The sequence below is a fragment of the Epinephelus lanceolatus genome, chromosome 8, assembly GCF_041903045.1.
Source record: "Epinephelus lanceolatus isolate andai-2023 chromosome 8, ASM4190304v1, whole genome shotgun sequence".
NCBI classification, from domain to species: domain Eukaryota; kingdom Metazoa; phylum Chordata; class Actinopteri; order Perciformes; family Serranidae; genus Epinephelus; species Epinephelus lanceolatus.
This window is the reverse complement of record NC_135741.1, coordinates 32,411,006-32,429,873: the sequence shown is the minus strand read 5'-3', so window position 1 is coordinate 32,429,873 and position 18,868 is coordinate 32,411,006. Positions and strand designations below refer to the sequence as shown.

The 18,868-nt window shown below is 43.0% G+C and overlaps 1 protein-coding gene across 1 annotated transcript in view; it reads right to left on the bottom strand.

The window, feature by feature from the left end:
- cep104 (centrosomal protein 104) overlaps positions 1-18,868 on the bottom strand; it is a 42,897-nt gene that overhangs the window by 7,283 nt on the left and 16,746 nt on the right. The window contains exons 13-20 of the mRNA XM_033629421.2: positions 13,617-13,793; positions 9,354-9,554; positions 8,207-8,302; positions 7,832-7,913; positions 7,222-7,294; positions 6,454-6,562; positions 6,180-6,318; positions 2,100-2,167 (exon numbers count right to left, since the gene is read on the bottom strand). Coding sequence (XP_033485312.2) covers positions 2,100-2,167; positions 6,180-6,318; positions 6,454-6,562; positions 7,222-7,294; positions 7,832-7,913; positions 8,207-8,302; positions 9,354-9,554; positions 13,617-13,793 — 945 coding nt within the window. The remainder of the gene's footprint in view (positions 1-2,099; positions 2,168-6,179; positions 6,319-6,453; positions 6,563-7,221; positions 7,295-7,831; positions 7,914-8,206; positions 8,303-9,353; positions 9,555-13,616; positions 13,794-18,868) is intronic.

Sequence of the window (18,868 nt, the reverse complement as noted above, 5' to 3'; positions counted from 1 at the left end):
GACTTCTGTGAGGGCTGCTCTCGTATATCCTCGCTCATCACTCATCACTCCTCCTCCAGAGCACAAATAAAAGCTTTGGGATGGTCAGAACGACTTCCAATTCAAGTGAGGACTGAGAAGCGGGGACCCTGTGTTATATGCTCTGAATGTCACATACAGCTCCTATGGAGATCCACTGAGCAGGATTTAAGAGCATCTAATATAGAAATGGAGTTGATATTCTCAAATATGTTTTCTTTAGTTTATAATCACCTGAAAATAAGAACAGTTCTGTTTTGGTTTTCTCAGACCTGTTTATATTTACATACTGAGCGGGTCCTCTCTCGTGGCGTCCACCATGTTGTTCTAAAGTAGCCCCAAATGACAAAATCAAACACTGGCTCTAAATAGGCTCATTTGCATTTTTGCATCAGCCAGCATAGTTCTCCTACACGCTTGACACACGAGAGAAGCATCAGTTCTGCAACCTCACTGCTCAGTGCCACTTATCCCTCACACTAGACCTTTAACTAGCACACTACTTCTGCTTGCTATAAGTGGGCAAAACAGACCTTTGTTTATGTCAGAATTACTTTATGTTCACTACTTTTTGTTTATCAGGTAGTTTATACTTTCCTTCTGAATTGGCCAATCAGTAATTAGAAGTGACACCATGACAGCACACATTTAAAAGGAAAAAACAACAACAATATGTTCAAGGGGCATTCTGTAATGAAAGATCTCTATCAACCTATCAAGCAACAGTCCAAATGGGTGAACTCATTCCAATCACAGGATCTCCAACGAGTCTTAAATTGTAGTTTTTCGCAGAGTTGGAAGAGCATAATTTGAGAACCTTCTGCCTTCCTTGGATGCAGTAACTGTTTGTCTGACTACCTCTCCAGAATCAAACCCTGATTCCCCCCTGATGACCTGTGGTCACCATGGTAAGCACAGACATACCATAATTTTAATAAAGCATCTATCTTCCATTTGTGATTGGTCGGGATTGTAATAACACTGATGGAAACAATATTCTCCTACAACACCCCCAATATGTCAAACTGAAGTCTGAGGTTTTGGAGTTTGGTCTAGAAGTTCATTTCAAAGTGCCTGTCCCAGTGTGACCCCACCTGTAGGTGCTGGTAAGACTGATTCTTGTAGCTCTTGTGGCTCCTTGACAGACGAGTTACATGATTCATTAGACGCCGTGATGACAGGAATGTAACGGTAGACATATGAAAGGCTATACTGTTGTAACATCTTTTAGAGGGGCAGAGAATCTTGTACACTTTAGCTCCATTTTAAACTTCTCTTTCACACAATAAGTGAACAGACAAGGATTAGTGATGAATGAGCAGCTCAGAGTGCGCTGAAATATGAGCACAGTTTACTTATGAAAGATAATAACGACCTATTTGCCCTGAGGTTATATTATGTAATATTAAACAATGAGGTTACATTGTGTGCTTCCATTGTTGAGTTACCTATTTCAACTGCATTTTCTAATCGATTCATGGCCCTCGTAACACACAGCAGTGAGCTGCTGGAATGTCCAGTTTTACAACAACACAATGATTACATTTTGTCCAGTTCTTGTAATTAGAATCAAAAGAACTGCATCATCCTCACCAACCCTGACTACAAAAAGATTTCGGGAAAGCATGACTGTCAAAAATATATATGAATATACATATGAACAGCTAGTGAGAACATTTTTGTCTGTAGTTCCTCTCAAACTGATAGGAATGTGAAGAATGTGATGGCATCTACTTCACCTTGAGACAAATGAAACGGCCCATTAAGAACAAAGGCTTCCCCTCCTTTGAAGACTTTAAAGGCCAACAATAGCCGTGTTTTACCTCAACACCTGTTTGCTCCTCAAGCCTAATATTAGACGCAGGTCAAGTTTCTGTGTCGATATAAAAGAGGGAAAATAGAAAAGGTCACGGAGTGAAGCTCAGGCCCAAGTTCTGAGAAAACCTTCATCAGACCCAGGGTTACCACATTATTGTCGGGGAAGCAGCTCTATAGAACTTTTTTTAATCTTGCCAAGACACAATTAGCATAAAATAGCAAAACTCAATTGTTTTGCTATTTTTGCTTGTACGTAATCTCACCTTTTCTCCAGGCATGAAGTTGTTGTGACACAAAGGACAGTGGTTGGAGCCTTTACCCGAGATGGGGGCTGAAACAGAAACATGACACCTTTAAGCCACCTCTTATACAATTACAGAAAAGGTGCCCTGAACACGCCAGAGAAAATGCTAAAATTACACCACTGAGGGAGAACACTTTTAAAAACAATACACCTTTGAGGAATGGGAACATTTGGGTGAATATAATCTATCCTGCTTTACAATTCAAACTTCTGTTAACTCACTTATAACCAACAGGAGTAAGACAGACTTGAAGGTTAAGGTAAAACAGTTCGAAGGCTCACTGGTGTCACTTATCTATGAAGAGAGACATATGGCGGGTAACAGAGATGTAGTGTGGGTCCTGACACAGTGAGCCTCTTCCTTTAGGCTAGTTAGTACAGTTATAGTAAACTACATAAGCTGACCTCAGCTCTAGGATAGTAAATACTGGCATCAGGGCTTGGCAGTTTACAGAAAATTTACCACAGCACTATGGAAAAGTACTGACTTGTGACTGTCAACACAGCATATTTTTCATGTTTTATAAGAGCTTTAATTGTGACCACAGATGTGTTGTATCTGTAAGGGGACGACTGGTCAATAAATTGAGCCATATACAGTATATTGAAAGAGGACATCTCAGCTGCACTGGGTGCTAACCCAAGGCCAACCAGGAAGGAAGAAAAATAAATGAGCAGAATGTGTTTATCCACATGAGGCTGGTAGATCAATGGTGAATTTTATCTTTTTGGAACAAATTTAATGGTTAATCTGACTGAGGAAGAGTTTTGTGTGCTCTGTGAGAGAAGGACGTAGAGCTGCAAATATCTAGAAACTACTTTAAATATGATGCCCTCATTTAAGATGATATAGACTTGTCTATTTAAATGTAGTCCCTTAAACTTGGGGAGCTGTGGGAAAGGATGATGAGGATGTAACAACTATCAAATTACAGCTGAGTCGGCACATTAACCTTTCAGCCCTTGTTTCATTTCAGAGCCAAAATTGGCTTGTGTTAGTGTTAATACATTCTGACTTGGTAAATTATTAAAGCAATTATAATCATCTCTTCAGTGGTACTCATTTGGTTGGTTAACATTTGACTATGACTGGATTGACTGAAGGTACAATGTGTATGACATGAGCAGAATTTTAGATTAAAAACAGAAAATGAACTGACATGAACAGAATGTGACGAAGTTGCAGTTTTGATATTAAATTAAGACGTCTAAGTATTGTGATGTAGAGATATCTATACTGCTAGCCCCAGTCCATCCTGTCTTGTAATTCCACTACTGGAGAGGTGACAGTGAGTCACTGTAGCGTCTAGTCTGCCCTCATGAGAGGACAAAGCATCACAGAACAGCTCTGGGTGAGTAGCATAGTTAACACAACAAGCGCTACATCCGCACTAGTGTGTTTTTGTTTTATTATTTATAATACAATAGATGGCTGAGGCTCTTGCCAAGCGACTTTTATTACATCCCAACCACCCACTCCCGGTGCTACGTGTATCAACAGGAGAAAAACACTATTTGATGTGGAAACAGACTTTGACATAACACCTTCAAGAAACCATGTTTGCCGGCAAACAGAAGAAGTGATATATCAATAAAAAGAAGCAAATCAACAGTAAACATAGGCATGGTTTCCGCTGGAGACAGCTCTTGGTGAGTAAAGAGATGAGGTAAGTGGATGATGGTAAGTTGATGGTAAGTGACATCTACTTCAACTAACATAATGACAAAACAAACTAAACTGAAAAACATGTTCCAAATGATGTTGATATATGGCTCTGTTGTGGTATTTTTCTTGCTGCGATGGTCTTAAACTGAGCTTAACTAAAATTTGACTATAAAAGTAGTACGATGCCACACATAGAGATTATGAAATAGCAGTGCTATTTTGACTGTGCTCAGAGTTTCAGCAGTTTGTTCAAATTTTGTGCATTCTTGCCATGCTCTTAGTTAGTAGTTGGCTTTTTTTTTTTATAATTGTTGATTGTAGATTTAGACTGTATGGACCCAGTAGTAGACCGGTGAAATGTTGCCCCCTATTTCTTTGGAGCATGTGGCCAGGTACTGCACAGTGCATCTTTAATGCTACCTTCAGATATTGTTGTTAATACAAAAAAAAAAAACAAAGTTATGACTACCTCTGCCAAACACTGTTGCCCTTTGTCCCAGGAGGTGCAACAGTAAAGCAATATTTGTAGGCCTAGGAAAGGCAAAGAGGCCCCAGAACAGAGCCATACCACCAAATATAATACTGCAAATGTCAGTTAAGTTTTCTTTGACTAAAGTGGTCCTGACTGACATAGTTTTGTTTTTATTAATTAGTTCTGGTGAAGTCATTTTTCATTGACAAATAAAGTGATGCAGTTTTCCTGATGGTCGAGCACTTAAATCAAATCAAATCAAATCAACTTTATTTATATGGCACTTTTCATACAACAGTAACACAAAGTGCCTCACAGAGGTTAAAAACAACAAAGATCCAAACAGAAAACAAAAAGAAAAGAGAAAACCCAACCCTCCCACCCAACAAAAAGCTATTTAGCTCATAAAATTGAGTTAGTAGCTAGGTAAGAATGATCTAAAACAGAGACATAAAAAGCATCAAAACTAAAACCTATAGGCTAACTAAAATAACAAAAGATAAAGGTTAAATGAGACAAGAATGTAAAAAGAGGAAGGGTAAGAATATAAAAAATAAATAAAAAATAGATAATAGATGGGTAAATCGGTTATAAGAGGAATTTAAAATAGATAAATACAGAGATCAGTTAAAAGCCTGATTAAAAAGATGAGTCTTGAGCCTCTTTTTAAAAACATCAACCGTCTCTGCAGCTCTGAGGTTCACCGGCAGGCTGTTCCACAATCGGGGGCCATAATAATAATTAAATGCCGCCTCCCTGTGTGTTTTAGTCCTAACTTGTGGTATGGTTAAAAGGCCGGTGCCGGAGGACCTCAGGGTCCGCGAGGGTTGATATGGTAAAAGCAGGTCAGATAAATAAGAAGGCCCAAGACCGTTAAGACATTTAAAAACTAATAAAAGAACCTTAAAATCGATCCTGAAGCGCACAGGGAGCCAATGCAGCAATTTTAAAACTGGTGTAATGTGCTCCCGCCCTCTGGTCCTCGTCAGCACTCGTGCAGCTGAATTCTGTAATAATTGTAGATTTGAGATACTCTTTTTGGGAAGACCAGAGAGCAGGGCATTACAATAATCTAACCTATAGGAGATAAAAGCATGCATCAGCACCTCCATGCTGGCCTGAGAGAGAAACGGGCAGACTCTGGCTATATTTTTAAGGTGGTAGAAACCTGCCTTTGTTATGTTTTTAATATGTGGAATAAAACAGAGCTCAGAGTCAAAAATCACACCCAGATTTTTTACAGATTGTGTTGGTTTAAAATCCTGTAGTTTTGGTAAAAGTTTCTCTCTCTGGCCTTCAGGACCAATGACTAAAACCTCTGTTTTGTCCTGGTTGAGCTGCAGGAAATTCGCTGCCATCCATGACTTTATATCTAAAATGCAGTTAAAAAAGGGCATCAGTTGGCCCTGTGTCATCAGGAGACACGGCGATGTACAGTTGCGTATCATCAGCATAACTATGAAAGCTGATGCCGTGCCTCCTGATGACGTCCCCCAGAGGAAGCATGTAGAGATTAAAAAGAGTTGGACCTAAAATTGACCCCTGGGGGACCACAAACTTTATCTCATGGGTTCCTGAGGAACATGTATCCATACTTACAAAGAAGTGTCGATCAGTAAGGTAAGAGACGAACCAGTTAAAAACAGTACCAGAGAGGCCGACCAGATGCGTACCATGTGCAATGTCCACAGTTCTGGCTTGGACCTTTGCTGCATGTCATATTCCTATCTCTCTCTCAAAATTTTCCTGTTGGTGTCTACACTGTCACCATCCAAAAAAGACAATAAAATAACTAAAGAAAAAAGAAAATACTCCTGGTTAAAACAAACTTCATGATTTCCATCACATAAGGCATTTTCAGAAAATTGCAGTGGCATGAAAGAGTGAGACTGAGAACTCACGGTTGCAGGCGGGCCCCTGGACATGGCGAGTCAAGTCTTCAGTGGCCACGGCCTCTGAGCAGCGTGGGCACTGGCTGAACTTGGAGCTGCTTTCACATTCCCCCAGCAGGTGCTCTGTGAGGCTGGCTATCTCCACTACCTGTGAACACAATGCAGAGCTGTACACAAAGTCTTTGAGCTTAATCACTGAGGTGGTGATTAAACAGCTTGACAGATGTCCTTCTTTCAAGAGGACTAAAAACATGCCAACACCTTTGAAAATGTAACGGTCTACCTGTCTACATTCATCGCAGCGTCTCAGCATGGGACAGTGTTTCCAATAGTGAAGGTCCAATCCATCCTCTGTGAACGACTCATCCTTTTTATTGCAGAATATACACAAGCTGAAAGATCAGAACAGGCTGCAGATCAGATCACATCCCTACAAAGCATTGGCCTAAGTACTGCTACACTAATGACTATAATAAATGATACACTAAATAGGGATGCATGATAATACTGGTACATCAATGGTAGGGGTGTAACAATACACATATTCATATTGAACTGTTCGGTACAAGGCTTTCGGTTCAGTACACATTACAAACTAAATGATACGCTGAACTGTACTGTTACATTTGGAAAATAAAATATACAGTTTGAACTGTACTTGCTATAATGTTCAGTAGCACAGTAACACAGTAGCCAGTAGCACACACAGTCATGGCACACAGAATTATGTGATTTCATCTAGTTGAAATAGGTCAAATTTGCCCTGGTTGAGGCTATTGTTGGGATTGTCTTAGGGAGCACATCATCCAAGCCTGTTAAAGTAGGATGAATCTTATGGTTCTGTTACAGGAGAGATTTGATGGTACGGTGTAAAAAAAACATGTGCATATATCTGTATTGGCATCTGAATCTGACCAAAATCGGATATTGGCAAAACTCAGTGATCATTCAATCCTAACATTAGATGAAAGTTAAACAAACACCACTAAACCTGTAAAATTGGGACTAGGCTAATAAGCTAAGCTTTTCTGTTGATATTTGAGTCACTTACTTATCCAGATAGCTGACAGTCTGTCGAAGGTCAATACTGTCTGTGACATCATTCTGCTGCACTTCTGTGTCAGCTGGAAAACAAGAAGACAGTATCTGTTACTTGTCATGACTGCACTTACAGTCCCTCACGTCAAGCTTTAAAGATATACAGGTAAAGGTAATACTACATCACAAACACTAAACTACAAATCAGAATATTTCAGTAAGATAAATCAAAATTATAGTTGAAATCAGCAACATGTTCTTATATTTTGTTGCTATGTTTATTGATTTTATTGTGCCTGCACTCTGTTTCTATAGGTTCATGGTAGAAATGACCAGCAGTATCTGTGTCATGCCTTACATGTTGTTATATTGCCTTCAAATGAAGCTTTTGTTTGTTACTGACATGCTCTCATTGGGCTCATTTTTCTGTATTGAATTAAATATTGAAAATAAACGATTCCCCATTTTTCTGGGGACACTCTGGAACTCCCTCAAGGACCCCTGAAATCCCTTCAGCAGGTGTAAATCAGACCTGCTGGTGTACAGTATATGAGGATGTTTAACTCTAGGGAGGTGAGATGCTTTTGTCTCCTTCTTTCTAATTATTTAACATGTGTACGTACTTGTTTTGCCAGCTTTTGGGGACTCAACTGTGGGAACTTCTCTCTTGGGCTTTTGTCCTTCAGTGCTTTCATTCCCTCTTTCCTTCACAAGCAGACAGAGTAATAGGAATAGATGCCAGAAAGCAAGGTTCCAAAAAAAGTTGCTATCATACAAGGAAAGCTTAGCACAACTTTAACAGTAACTTCAAATATAGACAGCTGTGGATAAATGGTGGAACTCCTCTTCATAAGACACTTAAGGAGATAAATACCAGTGTTGAGTTTCTCACCAGCTCAAGAGTAAAAATTCTACCAAGTCTTAGTGGAGTCATACAGACAAATTAGCAGCCATTACAAGAGGAGAGGAAATTGCAATCTGATGACAGCTCCACCTACTGTGATCTCTTTCAAGGCTGCCAGCTGCTCCTGAAGGGAGTGGATCTCCTCCTTCTCTTTTTGCCCATCCTGCTGACCACCTCCCTTCTTCAAAGTCTGGGTGAAAAGTGACATGCCATCAGCCTCATAGTCAGTGTCAGTTTGTCAATTTCATTTTCCTCTGTTTGCTTACTTTCCACTCTCTCTTTCTCCTGTCAATATCATTTTATGATCACGGCTCTCTCTTGCTCACCATGCCAGCTTTCATTTAATTATTTTCATCTTTAAAAGCTGAAGAGCCAAGAGCTCTGCGGACTCTGAGGGCCATTGCGTAATGGGAAGGCTAAATTTCTAATAATGCCAGAGAGAAATTAAACTTGGTCACTGTGTGAGTCACAAACTTTACAGTAAAACAACACCACACCATGTCAGCTTTGGAACGCAAACTGTCTTGTTTACTGGCAGCGTTTGTGGTTTCAGCTTACAGCTATCCTTTCCCATGTTTTGTGCTACACTGCTAACTATAAAATATCAATCAGATTTGTTAGGATTGCATCTTACACAGTTTAGTTGGTGATGACTTGAAGGATTTGAAAGAAATGCAGCACCATATCTGCATTATACCATCGATAGATACATGCATGGAGCCGTCATGGATTATTTGTTAAACCAGTTGAGGAGAAAACAGACTGCCTGTGCTGACTTTGGCAAAGGAAGCAGCGAAGGCAGTTAGCTGTCTGTGCAACATGAAACTCTTTCACTGTCAGCTTAAAAAAAAATAAAAAGACATGACGTCATGCAGTCCCCTCTAAAAGCTCAATTCATTTCAGCTTGAGAGTGCTTCCATCTGCCATGTCTGACAGTTTCACTGTCCATCTGCCAGCTGCTCCTCGCTGACTACAATCTGTTTGAAAAAAAAGTGTGAACACACCCTCAGTCTGGCAGTCTGATGCAAATAATTTTAACAGAGTGAAGAAAGACACCCTTATATTCATCAGAAACGGTTCATTCTGTTGTAATAGAAAGAGGAGATTTCAGTTCTTTCTCTCTTTTTTTATATGATATTATACTTGACATCAAATTTATATTATATTTTATATTATATTTCAGTGAAGATGTTATGTGTGAATGAGAGATTCATTTGCAGTGAAAAAAAAAACCTTCTTGCCTGAGTGTCCACCAGCTTTCCGTCAATCTTGGCAAAGCCATCAAAGAGGGTTTTGAAGAGGAAGTTCTTCCGTACAGCAGCATCGTTTGGTGAAAGGTAGCTGAGAACAGATGCTCTGTGCTGCTGGTACATGGATAATATGACGCGCACTGCCAGCTCTCGAACTGCTGACGCATTGTGCTCCAAAGCTGCCGTACAGAACTGTCAAAGGAAACCAGGGTTTCTATTAACATGTGAACCTTAAGCAAGGTTTGACTGGCTGTATATTACTGTTGCAACATATGCCATTAGACTTTTTTGTTGTTGTTGATGTAACACTGATTTGGAACTGCAAGTAGGGCTGCCCACTAATAGTCAACCGAACGTTAGTTGACCAGAAAGGTCATTAGTTGGCAAGATTTAATTGGTCGCTTAGTCGCAGAAAAAAAATCAAAAACAAACAAATGTGAAACTCTATTAGGAGCTGCACCTTGTCAAATTAAATCAAACCCTACATGACTGGACCGTGTAGGAATTTAATTTGAAAGGACAGACACAGGAAGAGGCCACACTCAGCTGTCAGACAGTCACGTTACAAACCAATCATAGTCGACAGATATCTTTCGCTTCTTCCGTAGCTGATCATTTTAGTGCAGGGCTACTCAGAGCTTTACATCTGTCTGATGATAGGCCTACACGCTTAAAAACAGCACCTGAAAGAAGATCAGCCCTGCACTTGGGATTTGAGTTAAATAGGCTATATGATGCTTGTTATGGTTGCTTAGCAACCTCGGACACAACCTGCAGCTGCACTCTTGAAAGATGGCACAAAAAAAGCACAAGAGTAGCGCCCAGTGCCCGACCTTGTATTATCCAGGCGGTCAAAGACGCGGCATGTGTACGGCCCCTAATTTCCAGGGCTGGTACCTGCGGTTATAACACAGACTACTTAATAACATGTGGGATCATTTTGAGAAGGTGAAGGATGAACCCAAGGTGATATGTAAACTCTGCAGGTAACATTTAATGAGGGTTCATTAGTACGGTTTTGTATTTCTCTGTAATGTAGCAGAGTGTTAACAATGTTACTGATACTATTCTTTCTCAGACCTTGAACTCAAACCATTGTGTTGCCCCTCTCAAAATATATAACTTAATAATTAAATTAATATCACAAACATGTGGGCAACTAGTCGACTAATGGCCCTAAATGACGACTATTGGTCAACTAGGAAAATTCTTAGTCAGGGGAGCCAAAACTGCAAATTACATTTAATTTTGAATGATAAACAATAGAAAAGAAAAAAACTCCCTGACACAACTAGGAATTGACCAGTGCGCAACGTTGTTGGTGATCATAAACCTGAGTGGATCACCAGTCACTACATGCATTTAAGTAACTGTTGTCTGCTCTCTGCAGTGACTTTTCATAAACCAGGTTTCTGTGATCGGGGTAGGGGATTAGTGAAACCTGATTTCCCCAGCTAGAAATGTGAAGAGAAAGCCAATATCTTGGCCAAGAGAACCATGATATCACCAGGTTTCTAATATACTTTTTACCTATGCACATGTGAATGACTGTATCACTGCAAAGCAGCAGGTTACACAGAGAGATCATTGCACGTGGTGATGCATCAATAAATTAAACATTTTATTCAAAGTCCCACTAAAACTGAAACCAAGACAAAAATCCTCTGTAAGTCTGAATGAACTGGTTCCCAGCACTGAATAGCTAAGTGTTTGTAAAATTCACATGCAGCCTTTAAGAAAATTATCTGATATCTGGTTACACACTGGGGCTTACAGTATTCAAATTGCATGTAAACCTGTTGTCTGATTTCCTGTATAACCTGATTTCTTGAAGTAAACTTGTTCTACATAACATGGCAGGAGGTGCCCCAACTCTAGTCACTTTCAAAACTAAATTTAAAACACTACCGCACTTTTAAACTGTGCCTTTAACTCACTTTTCCTACATTCTTTATTAAGCAATTGAGTAACTTGATGCACCACTATAACTGCACTGTGTTTTTGCCTGTTACTTTATCTGATTTTTTTCCGGTTAATTGTGTTCTTAGATGTTGTTCTAATGCACTTCTTATCCTTATGTAAGGCAGTTTATATTACCTCTGTGTTTAAGAGCTGCCATACAATTTAAGTTGCCTTGCCTTGTCGTATCTCCAGTGTGCTGGAGGAAATATTCAGTGCTTTTGAACAGATATAAGTCAACATTTTGTGAAGAAATATTTGCAGTCTAGTTTCATGCACAAAACCATAACATTGCTGATGAAGTCCTTTGAGGGAAGTGCACATCATGACGTAAAAAGAGCCCATTATCCGACATAATCTGTGTGAAGGGAGTGGCAACACAATGGCAATCCCACCAGTGGAGAAAATTAACATCCAGAAGTAAACTGCGCACAAAGGCCACCCATCCCTCGTTCAACAGGCTCAGGGACAGCTCGCCATTATTCTCTGTTGTCTCTGCTGACCACTTCTCATTTTAATTACAGGAAATTCAATCACCCCCTTTTTTTTTCTCTGGCTCCCGCCTCGGGGCAGATCACCCAGGTAACAGCAGGAGGAAAAGGAAAAATGCTCAAAATATAGCTGGGCTAACACTGTAGGGCTGTCAAGAGGGCTAGTCACAGGATCTAAAAGAGGCAGATACCAGAGGAGGTTTGAGCTGTGAAATTTAAGGATTCTGTCATTTGCCAGTTTTCTTGAGTGTATTAAATTAACTCTGTGTCTGTTGTGCAACTTCTTTGTGTTTGAGGAGGGCTCCTACCACCAAACCATAGGTACAATTCTGTTATTAGCAGCTTAATAAACAGGTTGCTGGGGTAAATCTGTAGATATGCATAAGTTTTCGCTCATATGTTAAAGGGAAGATTTGATTCTAAGCTCTCCTTCTCCATCGCCACCATCAGTGTCACATGCTAATGCTGATATATGCAGTGTATCCATTTCTATTTACTGCCCGAAGGGAGTGTTTTTCTTTCTGCTCTCAAACACACACAGATAAAACTGTTTGTCTGCCTGAGGTGCTTTGTGTGTCCTGAGGAGGAGGACAGCTATCTCTAATGGGTCAGCCCCACAAAGGTTACTGCAGGAACCAAGTCGCTGCCCTGAGCCTTCTGTACTTTTAATTAAATGATATGTTGCTACCAGGCGTCACAACAGATTGTCAAGCCATTCATTACTGAAACTGAGTTTCAGTGTAAACCTGGTGTCTCTTACATGTTACTCATCAGGCAAACTGTGAAATAAAGCTCAGCCCTCCTGTCACGTCTCAATCCAGACGGGAAATGTTTCCCAGGCAAACATGGGAGGCAGCCAACACAAAGGGGACAGGCACTGAGCAAGCATGCTCAAACACGCAAACACAGGCCACCCAATGCCACCTGTGTGGCTTTGGCTTTAGAAGGCGGAGAAACTCAGAGGATAAACCTAACAATTTGCTCTCGCCGATAAAGGATGTGCGGAGTCAAGAGGAGGGCCGAGTGAAGGGGGATGGGCGGAGGACTGGTCGTAAAACTGGAGAGGGGTGGACAGGACGGCTTGGTCAACAGTTGGACAGTTTGCACGTAGATATTAGGTCACTGCTGGGAACCAGAGCAGTGCAGGGGACGTTAAGGGGATGCCAATGGTGACAACATTGACTCAGCTGACTAGAGCTTACTGACAGCCTGTTTGGGCGAACTGAATGGCCACAGACAGCCAGGGAACGATTGCTCCCCTGTCAGTTAGTCACACTGTAATTACTCAGTCAAATGTAACAGAAAATCAGCTTGATGGATGTCTGCTTTTGATGTGGAATAATGCAGGCATTATATTGTATCTATCTCTATACAGTACATGTGCTGTCATGTGTTAGAGGAAATGTCATAATTGCTGTTTCCAGATTGGAAAGAGACAAACCTGACACTGCCAAAAAACAGCAGTTGTTAACAACTCAAGTAAATAAATCTGTGACTGCCAACCTACAGTGGTATTTTTTTTGTCCACTGCTAATTTTCAGCACATTTTAAATTTATTTGTGAGATTTTAAAGCAATTAAATTCCCTTAAAATGTTCCAGTGTCACAAAAGTGTCAGTGTACAGAAATCTAGGGCCACCACTGGAATAATCATCTCATTATCTTGAAAAAATAATAGCAACTTGAGCTTTCAACTTCCATACTCTGAGACTTTTGGGGTTAGATTATAAGAGACTTCAAATAATTCAAATTAATTAAGAAAAGAAGAACGTACAGATGCATTTCAAATGATCTAGGTCCTTTACCGTCATGACATTGTCCAGGGTAAAGCCAGAGTTCTCTGTACCCAGTTCAGCGAGCAGCTTCTCAAGCAGCTCGGCCCGACTCTGAGCCAAACGAGAGGGGAAGTTGGATTTGAAGGGCTTCACCAGCTCGCCAGGGATTACCTGCAGGGCGCGTACGTCCTTCAAAACAGCAATTTCCTAAAAGAAGGACATGAGAAAGAGACAAAGTCTTTGAACTTTACGGTGTAAAAGTCATGCAATGTCAATGCAGACTTACAGTATGCACCTTTAAATTAAGTCATGTGTAGGCTGTAAGCCAACGACAAAACATATGTGATGCTACGCTTGGTGATTTGTCATTCAACACAAGCATCTGTTAGAGAGACAAGTCATGATAGAGAATACAAGCGTACAATTAAAGTAGGACGGAAGATAGTTCTTGGAAAAACTTCTCTCAGTTGTTTGCTTTTTCAGCCTCATCAGGTGAGTGGAATGTATGTTGGAGATAAGGGATAGATACACACACACACACACACACACACACACACACACAATGTGTAATTTGTCCTCAACATACAAAGAGGGATTCAGTCATTGCCCAACTAACAGAGCTCTAAACAGATCCAGAAGGGCTGGGCAATGATTTCAGAGGGCTGAGACTCATCGTAATGGCCTTACAGTTGTGTCCTAATTTGAACTCATTGAAACAGAAGCTACACACACACACACACACACACACACTCACACACAGATGAGTAACACTGCAACAACTTTCAGTTAGCAAATGCTCATTACATGTTCACACCAACCTCCATTACAGGCCACAAATACCAAACACCACCTCTTCTGTATGGAACACGCACTGGCGGCTCTGTTCCAGTGACAGGCTACAAGGAGCCAGTCTCGGCAGTTAAGGTGACTACAACATGGGGCTTGTCTGAAGGCTGGGGCTGAGCATGACAACACCTCTGACACCCTCTAACTCACCTTGTGTATGAAGCTGAGGTACAGCACACTGAGTCAGTCTCTGAGGTCAATGTCATGTTGGGAAAGCTAACGTAAGACGTTACCAGCTCCTATAAATACATACACTAGGATCTGCACTATATTTGATTAGGATAAATGAAATACAGTGTGCAGATGCTAATGTGCAGAAGTTTGTTTTTGTGTTTGCATGCAACAGTCCTCCCAGCACCCAAAAAGCCTTTCAGTCTGGTGGGTGGCAGACACTTAAGCTCTTAAAGAAAATATTAAGAACAAAAACAACAACAACAACACATAAAACTGGCTAAACCTAAGAACTTAGAGCCAGGACATTCACCATCAAAACAGCAATGCTTCCATTACAGCTACAAAATGAATCAGCAGGTTGCATAAACACACACACAACCTCATTCATTGTACATACAGACAGTTAAATAAACCGGTTGAAAGCTGTTAAAATAATGGCATGCACTGTTCTTTCTACCCACAGTGTATTGTGGGAATATACCTACATGACAGGATAATTACAGGATCTTATAGTGACACTACAAAGTTCCAATTCAGTGAGGACTGTAACTGTATGAAAACAACACGAAATGCTGCTTTTAACCAAATTGCATCCTTGGCTATGATGACTTTACATTTTGCTGTTGGAAGGAAATTGTCTTTCTTTGTAACAGTGCTAGTTTCATAATCTTATTACAGAATGACATTAGGTCAGGGAAACATATTTATTTATTTTCATAAATATCTGTCCTGTTTTTACACTTGTCCACTCAAATAAGCTCAGTACTCCTGGAGAGACGCACAAGTCTCTCTTTGACTGTTTACAATTTACAAGCACTCTGAACCGTTGGTTGGGCGGTGCATCTTTCCTGGCAAATTAATCTATAGTTTCGGAAAGATTAAGTTTCCAAAGTTTACCTTTGGAGTGAGGTTGGATTCAATTTTACAAGTGTTCAAGCTGTTTCTCCGGTTTGCTTACTGCGTGGCGTGTAAATAAAGCGCCTTTGTAATCATTGTTCCCTTTCAGTCGATTCACTCGGTACAACACACAGTTGTATATGGGATATCTTGCTTTCATCCCCCTTGGCTGAATACACCTTTAATCACGCCTTTAGGCAGATGGTGCGTGACGACGCATGCTCTTTGTGTGGCCCCGCCTGCGCATAAGAGGCCGGTCGTCAGCTCCATCCCCAGTTCTTTTGCATTTCACCTCACAGAGAACACCTTGCAACGCCTACTAGCTTTCAGCTAATTTAGCTTATCGGCTATTGGAAAACTAGCTAAACTGTTCTGTTGGTGTTAGCCTAGCTTCCCACAGGGCGCTAGTTTTTCCACCAAATTACGCTATCGGGAAATATCGCATGATGAGTACCGTTCCTAAGAAGGCTAAGAAGAAGTCGGCTCATCGGCCTTGCCCCCAAGGATGCGGCTTCGTCTTACACCGTAAGGACTTACACTATGCTTGCCCTGTCTGTCTCGGTGTTGTCCACGTGCGCACCGCGTTGGCCGAGCTGGAGAAGTGCGATAGCTGTCGCCTTCTCCCGCGAACAACACTTGAGAAGCGGGAGGCTTTCGTGCTTAAGGTCCTCGGCTCCGCGGCTGCTAGCAAGCAGGACCCTCTGCTCTCTGAGACGCTGATGCGGCTTCGTCCGCCTCTGAGCCCGAGGAGCTCCCAGGTGAACCCCCCTCAAGTGAGTGGGACAGCCTGGCTTTCTCCGGCGAGCCCATGGAGGGTGAACCGGCGTATTCATCCTGCGCTGCTGGCGAGCTTCAGCTTGACATGTCCGCTTCTTATTCGGAGAACGATGTACTGGACCTCGGTCTCGATGCCCAGGCATTTTCCGATGACGAACAAGACACCTTCTCCTCAGCCCAAAGCGTTGCTTCGGCTGCGTCAACTGGCCCTGAGGATACATCTTTTTTCGCGCTGTGCCGCCGTGATGCAGCTAAGCTGGAGGTGGAGTAGCCTTCCCCACCTCCAAGCCAGAAACCGCCCTCTTTTGCCGGATTTTATCTCCCGCGGGAATCCACGACGGTTAAAAATTGTCTGCCCCAGCACGTGGATCTTATGGCCGAGCTAACCTCCTCCTGGTCCCGTCCATTGTCCACCCGCGTCACCGTACCCGGTTCTGGTCAATTCACGGAGTTGGACGGAGCGGAGGCGGCCAGCTTGGTAAACTCCCCGCTTATGGAGCCCTCGCTAACGGCTTATTTAGCCCCGTCACACAACCTCGGCTCAACCGGCCCAACCCTGCCGTCTAAACACTGCAGATTCTCCACCGGTCAGCTGGACAAAATTTACCAGGCACAAGCGGGCGCCGCGCGTGTCCTCAATCCCCTGTCCATGCTCCTGACTTACCAGGCTATCCAGCTCATGGAGCTTGACAGCCGGCTGCCTCCCGACAGCCCGCTGACACCCACCATAAGGGAGCTAAGAATTACGATGGACTACATCCTTCGCTCGGCTCTCTACCTCGGCAGGGGCATGGCGCACCGTCATTTGTGGCACACTCTGTCCGATATTCCGGACAGGGATAGGCATTGCATTGCATATCTGGACGAGCCAGTATCACCGGCGGGATTGTTTGGCTCCTCACTCGACGCCATCCAGGCCAAGTTCAAGCTCAGGCAGAAGCAGACGGAGGCTCTACAGAATCTTATCCCCAGACGTGATGCCAGACCCAGGCAACCAGCTGTGGCTCGCAAGCCCATGGGCCCCCCTCCTCCCCCCAAGAGGAGAGACTCCTCGGCCTCTTCCGGCCCCCACCCGGCTAAACAGACATCGGACCAGACCCCTCGTCCCTCAGCCTGGAGTAAGGGTTCACCATCAGGCCTGAAGGGCTCAGCGCCCTGGAGGAAGATTAATCCCCCATCCTAGCCTCAGGGAGGTGGATGGAGGGCTACATGCCGCAGGGAGAGGCTGTTTCCCTCCTCGTTTCGCCGCTAAAAAGGCCGCGGTTGTCTTGTGCTCAGTCTCCCAGCCTCAAAAGACGCTGTACTGTTGCCACTCAGTCTCCCAAGCACTTAACCCCCTCATGTTCAGACGCACTGCCTCTGCCCCCACTTATGACCACTATGTGTGCTCAAAATGTTCAGTTAAACACTGTGTGTTCCCCAACTGTTAATCTTCTCAATGCCCCAATAAAGGTGCACATTGTTCATGGTACAAGTGTTGTAAATGTTCATTGTACAGAATCAACAATAAAATACACACCACAAACAATAAATCAAAATATAATAAACCAGAGGAGTCTGGTAGTGTCACCCCACCCCGGCCTGCTAGAGGGCGTAACGGGCTTCCAGGGCCGACTGGCAGGGCATCTCCCTCAGTGGCGCGCATGCGCAGCCTCCCTGTGGGTACAACAAACCGTTGCCAATGGTTACCAGCTACAGTTCCGGGTCAGACCACCGCGGTTCCACACAATCGTATACACGGTGGTGAATGGCGACGCAGCTGCAGTCCTGGGAGAGGAAGTGAAATCCCTTTTAGACAAGAAAGCGATATGAGAGGTTCCCCCTTCAGAGGCGAACAGAGGCTGGTACAGCCGCTACTTTGTTGTTCCGAAGAAAGGGGGAGCTCTTCGTCCAATTTTGGATTTGAGGGTGTTAAACACGTACCTGCGGAAATACAGGTTCAAGATGTTAACACTAAAGCAGTTGCTAGCTGCTATCAATCCGGGGGACTTTTGTGCGTCAATAGACTTGACCGACGCTTATTATCATGTAGCTATACATCCAGACCACAGACAATTTCTGAGGTTTGCTTTCGAGGGGACGGCCTACGAATACCTCGTACTGCCGTTCGGTCTTTCCCTGGCCCCTCGGACATTCACGAAATGTGTCGAGGCAGATCTAGCCCCGCTGCGAGTGAAGGGCGTCCGCATATTGACATATCTGGACGACTGGGCTCTGATCGCAAACTCCAGAGAGTGTTTAGGGAGGCAGTTAACAATGACTCTTTGCCACATCCGTGCACTGGGTTTCTCAGTAAACCTTCAGAAGAGCTCGCTGACTCCCAGCCAGCAGTTTTCTTTCCTCGGGCTGGAAATATGCACCGCCTCCGGCAGAGCGCGCCTCTCGGAACACAGTCCTACAACCAGTGGGCATGATGGCTTCTATGATAGCAGTGGTACCACTGGGACTGCTGAAAATGAGGGGTTTTCAGCGCTGCTCTCGTGCACCCTCAGTGTCCCCTTCAAAGGAAAGTGTCGGTAACTCCCGCCTGCATGACCGTGCTCCTCCCATGGAGGGAACCTGGTCTGCTGCGTGTGGGCTCGCCTATC